Source organism: Pinus tabuliformis, chromosome 9 (assembly GCF_031772625.1).
Source record: "Pinus tabuliformis cultivar Carrire ecotype Pingquan chromosome 9, CPIR1, whole genome shotgun sequence".
NCBI lineage: Eukaryota > Viridiplantae > Streptophyta > Pinopsida > Pinales > Pinaceae > Pinus > Pinus tabuliformis.
Genome location: NC_142307.1, coordinates 1,696,897,200 through 1,696,902,731, shown reverse-complemented (window position 1 = coordinate 1,696,902,731; position 5,532 = coordinate 1,696,897,200). Strand labels below are relative to the sequence as shown.

General features: G+C 42.0%; 1 protein-coding gene across 1 annotated transcript; it reads right to left on the bottom strand.

The window, feature by feature from the left end:
- Window positions 1-3,701: 3,701 nt before the first annotated feature.
- On the bottom strand, window positions 3,702-5,006 carry LOC149155411 (uncharacterized). The gene is made up of 2 exons (XM_089444418.1): window positions 4,836-5,006; window positions 3,702-4,181 (listed from the first exon to the last, which is right to left on the bottom strand). The coding sequence occupies exons 1-2, from the start codon at window positions 5,004-5,006 to the stop codon at window positions 3,702-3,704; spliced, it is 651 nt and encodes a 216-aa protein (XP_089300544.1).
- Between the last annotated feature and the right edge of the window lie 526 nt (window positions 5,007-5,532).

Genomic DNA, 5,532 nt, shown 5'->3' with positions numbered 1-5,532 from the left:
AGTGTCATTCTCTATTCTTTGGTTGCTTTTGTTTGGCCTTAGGCTGAGGTTGTTAGAGTCTGTATATTTATGATTTTTCTAGGTCGTTGTCTGTACACAATTTCAATGTAGGTTGACACTAGGCTCCTTCTCTGTCTGGTTACTGTAATGGGTCGAGGGTTTTAAACCCGTACTATGTTCAATTCCTGCTTGGTCATAGGCATGAACAATATAATTGTGGAACAATATTTTTTTCCTTTTGTTCGAACATGATATATATATATATATATATATATATATATATGAACCAGAATTCTATTTTCTCGTCTACATTAATTTAAATATGGAACTGTAATTGGTTGTTCATTTGCATACCTGGCAATTTTAGAATTTAGTTGCTTGTTTGGGCTCGCTAATTCCGTCTCCTTGACGTTCACTTATGTATGTGGTCTCGAGGACTATATGATTGGTTCCCACTGCATGTTCCTTGGATTTATTTGCAACCTGTGTGCTTACGTTCAATTTCTAAATTCGTTACGACTCCAGTCCCATCATAAGCCTGCAAGAAAATCACCAACAATCTATATTGTACATAAAACGAATGCAATTTCATATAACATAGATGGTCTTTGGGACGTTGGAGAGGAAATGTGCACAGAAATTTACAATTCTTTATTTTCTCATTTCTCTGACAATCGAACCCTGCACTCTGTTTTGTTTCTCTCTTAAAACAACTATTAGAAAATTGTTAGTTTCCCAACCACAGTTAGTTATGCCCGATCAGTTACATCAGTTTTTTTTTGTACAGAACTTTCCATTGTCATTTAGCATTATTACAAAGGTGAAATTAACTATATAAATCATTGACCTTAACTAATGATAATTCCTACTGTTCCTAATTATTGTTCATTAATTTAGCTTAGACAACTTAATGAAATAAAAGTAAAACATACAAGCACGTTATCCATTCAGCAAGTTTACTCCTTCGTCCCCTTCAGAGACCAAACTGCCTTCATTTTGTCTTTGTCCTATCAGCCAGATGCTCCTACATCAGGCTCCCGGGGTAAGAGAAAATCATGGCTCCATTCCATGAGCTCTTCCACAGAATAACCAGCCTTCTGTATCTGCGCCGCGTCGAGCCACAAACTGTCCTCAATTGGACAGTTCTTCCACTTGACGAGGTATCATAGATACTCCTTCCTGCGAGTCTTCTCAGCTACCTGTGTATCGAGAATCCTCTCAATCTCATGGGGCTGAACCGAAGGCATGTGCCTCATCCAAGAACTATCTCCAACTTGGGTGTCCCGTTCTGGCCGTACCACACTATCTTCCTCTGCATTGGCAGTATATGGGAACAGGTCCACCACATTGAAAATAGGTGATATGTGTATATCAGGTGGCAACTAAATTTCATAAGCGTTGGCTGAGAACTTACGTAAAATCTTGCAGGGACCATTCTTCTTAAATTTTAGCTTATTGTACGTGCCCTTAGGAAACCGTTCTTTGCACAAGTGTGCAAGGACCTCATCACCGATGTTAAATTGGATTTCCCGTCGCTTTAAATCTTCTGGTTGTTTATATTTATGCACACTATCCTGCAACTTTAACTTCACCCGTTCGTGTAGTTCACTCATCACTTCAGCAAAATCTTCTCCATCAACACTCCTCCGCTCCAACTTTCCCAAATCTCGCAGTTCATGTATCCCCTGAGGATGAATGCCGTACAGGATTTGAAATGGACTATGTCCGGTGCTACGATTTTGTGAATCGTTATAAGCGAATTCTGCCTGAGTGAGAGCACGATCCCATAACTGTGAATTTTCCCCAGTCAAACTCCGTAACAAATTTCTCAAACTCCTGTTCACCACTTCCGTTTGTCCATCAGTCTACAGATGATATGCAGAACTAAAGTTCAACTGTGTGTCCAACTTTTTCCACAAGGTGCGCCAAAAGTGTCCTGTGAATTTTACGTCCCTGTCGGAAATAATAGATCTTGGTAGGTTGTGTAATCTAACAATCTCTGTGAAAAACAGGTGAGCTACATGAGTGGCATCACTAGTTTTTCGACAAAGGATAGAATGCGCCATTTTTGAAAATCTGTCTACCACCGCCATCAATGAGTCATATCCCCACTGTGTTCTAGGCAGTCCCAAGACAAAGTCAATGCTGACTGAGTCCCATGGCCTACTCAGAATAGGTAGTGGTGTGTAAAGTCCAGTGTTTTGACTATGTCCTTTCGCTAGTTAGAAGACTTTACACCTGTTCACATATCACTGTACATCCCTGTGCATTCTAGGCCAGTAGTAAAAGTCTCCAAGCTGCTCCAAAGTTTTTTCTATGCTGAAATGACCGGCTAGACCCCCCCTATGTTTCTCTCGTATAATATTTTCCCTCATCGAATAGTCCGGGATACATAACTGTCCACCTCTGAATAATAGTCCTTCCTACAAATTCTAGTCCAACCATGGACTTGTATTTCTCAGCACGGGATTCTGACAGGCTTCAAAGGCTTCCTTGAAGTTTGTGTCGGTCTGGTACAAAGCTCTTATGCTCAATGTGTCTGCCACCTTATTGGCTTGCCCACTGATGTGTTTTAGCACGAAGGTGAAAATCTGCAAATACTCTACCCACTTGGCATGCTTATGGTTCAATTTGTGCTATTGCATTACATATTGCAGCACAGAATTATCAGAAAATAATACAAACTCATTGCCCAGCAGGTAGTGTCTCCAATGCTTTAAAGCTTAGACCAAGGCATAAAATTCCTTGTCATATGAGGAATATTTCTGCCTGCTCTCGTGCACTTTCTCACTAAAGGATGTCATAGTTTTATCTTCCTGACTAAGCATAGCACCAATAGCTGTCCCACTTGCATCACATCGAACCTGGAAAAGCTTGTTAAAATCTGGTAGCCTTAAAATCGACCTCTCTGTAATCTTCCGCTTCAAAAGTTGAAAGTTGTTCTATGCTGCTCTGGTCCAACAAAAAGGCTGGCTGGCCTTTTTTATGGTGTCTAGCATCAGCGCACAGATTTCACTAAAATTCCTTATAAACTTGCGGTAAAAAATTGCCAACCCGTGAAAGCTACGTACCTCAAACAAGCTCTTCGGTGACAGCCAATTGACGATTGCTGCGATCCTTTCTGGATCCATATTCAATTCATTTTCTATGATAACAAAGCCCAAATAGACTAGTTCTTTATGCAGGAAAGTACATTTCTTCAGGTTTATCAGTAGTTTGTTCTGTTGTAACTCCTATAGCACTCTTCAAACATGTTGAAGGTGCTCTTCTTTCATTCTGCTGAAAATCAAATTATCATCAAGATATACTATCACAAACTTACCGATGAACTCTTTCAACATTTCATTCATTAACCTCATAAAAGTACTAGGAATGTTACTCAAACTGAATGGCATGACTAGCCACTCGTACAGCCCTTCATTGGTCTTGAAGGTTGTCTTCCACTCGTCCCCTTCTCTAATCCTGATCTGATGATAACCACTCTTCAGATCAATCTTCATGAAATAATCTGCCCCACTGAGACAATCCATCATATCGTCCATTTTGGGTAAGGGAAACCTATATCGAATAGTGATTTTATTGATAGCTCGTGAATCCGTACACATCTGCCATTCTCCACCCTTCTTAGGCGTGAGTACTGTTGGTACTGCACAAGGGCTCAAGCTTTCTCTGATCAGCCCCTTGTCCAGCATCTCTTGCACCTATTTGCGAATCTCTTCACTATCTTTCGGGCTCATTTGATACGCTGCTTTATTTCGTAGGCTTGCTCCGGGTATGAAATCAATATGATGGCCAATGCTCCTCTTGGGAGGCAACTTGTCCGGTAAGTCATCAACTACAATGTCCTTGAACTCATCTAACATCTCTTGAATCTCTGTAGGAAGTTCAGACATTTCTGTGTGTAGCAACACAGTCTTAGTTCTCCTCACGACAGCATAATTCACTTCGTTCTCCTCAATCTGTTTGATAAACTGTTTTCCACCTACTAATAAGGCTTTTGTCCCACTCGCTTCTACTGTATCCTCCTCTTTGATGGGTACAAGCGTATGCTTGACTCCATCTTTCAAAAATTTGTAACAATTCATCTTCCCATCATGTACCTCCTTCCGATCATACAGCCACGGTCTCCCCAGCAGTATGTGGCACATGTCCATTGGCATGATATCGCAGACAACCTTGTCCTGGTACTTGCCAATGTGAAATTCAACCTTGCACTGTTCATCAACTAATAGCTGGTGGCCTTTCTGCAGCCACGACACCTTGTAAGGTGTGGGATTTTTAAGTCGCATCAATCCCAGCTTCTCCACCATCTCAGTGGCAACCAAATTATCTGTACTCCCACTGTCTATGATCAATTTACAACACTTTCCATGAGATTTGCAAACTGTTCGGAATAGTGCCTTCCATTGGGTCTGCTTAGCCGTCTCCTTGGCTGGCTTCAACAGTACTTTATTTAGAACCAAAGCCTCTCCTATTTCTGCCATATTTTCCACCTCCTGAGATGGTGCCTCAACTTCCTCAAGCTATGCAACAAATGTTCCCCTCTGGCCAGCTTGCTCTGCTTCCGGGCATTCGAAGGATCTATGCCCCCACTTGTGGCACCTGTAGCACTAGACATTAGCTCCCCTTCCTCAGCCATTCCCTCTTCCTCACTAATATGGCCAACCTCCTATCGTGCTATCTCCCTTCTCTGTTTTTCCTGAAGCCCTAGAGATGTTTCCCTCTTCGCTATTAGTGGCAGTTCTCCCTCTGCCGTAGGACTGTCCTCGTCCTCTGCCATTTCCTCGTCCTCTCCTATTATTCTATTTTCTATTAATCTTTTCCTCAGCCTTTACAGCACTCTGAAAGTATTCTTCTATATTCCGCGGAGAGAGAATACTGATCTCATCCAGTATTTCCAGCCTCAAACCATTCACATATCTCATTGTCTTCTCTGGAGTATCATCAGTATAACCATCCCTCAAGTTTACACGATAAAATTCTTCTGTGTATTCCTTTACGGTCATACCCTTCTGTCTTAAGTTTTGTACCCATCGGTAGAGCTCAACCTAATAATCTTTAGGCAGGAATCTGCCTTTCAGTTTTGCCACCATCCTTGGTCACTTCCTTATTGGTAGCTTGTTCATTCTCCTTCTGTCTTCCTGGACACTATCCCACCATAAAGCGGCGTGTCCATTTAATTTGGTTGCAGAAAATTTGACTCTTTTATCCTCACAGATCTCTTCGTTCTCAAAATACTTATCCAACTCACTTATCCAGTCCAGCAGAACATCTGCGAACAGACTGCCATCATAGTTAGGAATCTCCGGTTTGGGCTTGTTGCTGGCTAGCAACACCGATCTCAACAGTTTTAACTCTGGGGCTTCTTCATCTGATCCGTCTGTAGCAGCTATTGCCTCCTCCTCACTGTCATCCCCAAGTTCTGGGTCTCTCCTCCTTCCTGCCTCCACTGCCTCTAAGCGAGCAGTAAGGGCCCTTAATTCTTCCCTCAAGCCCTCATTTGCTGCTCTGCGCACACCTCTTCCACATCCT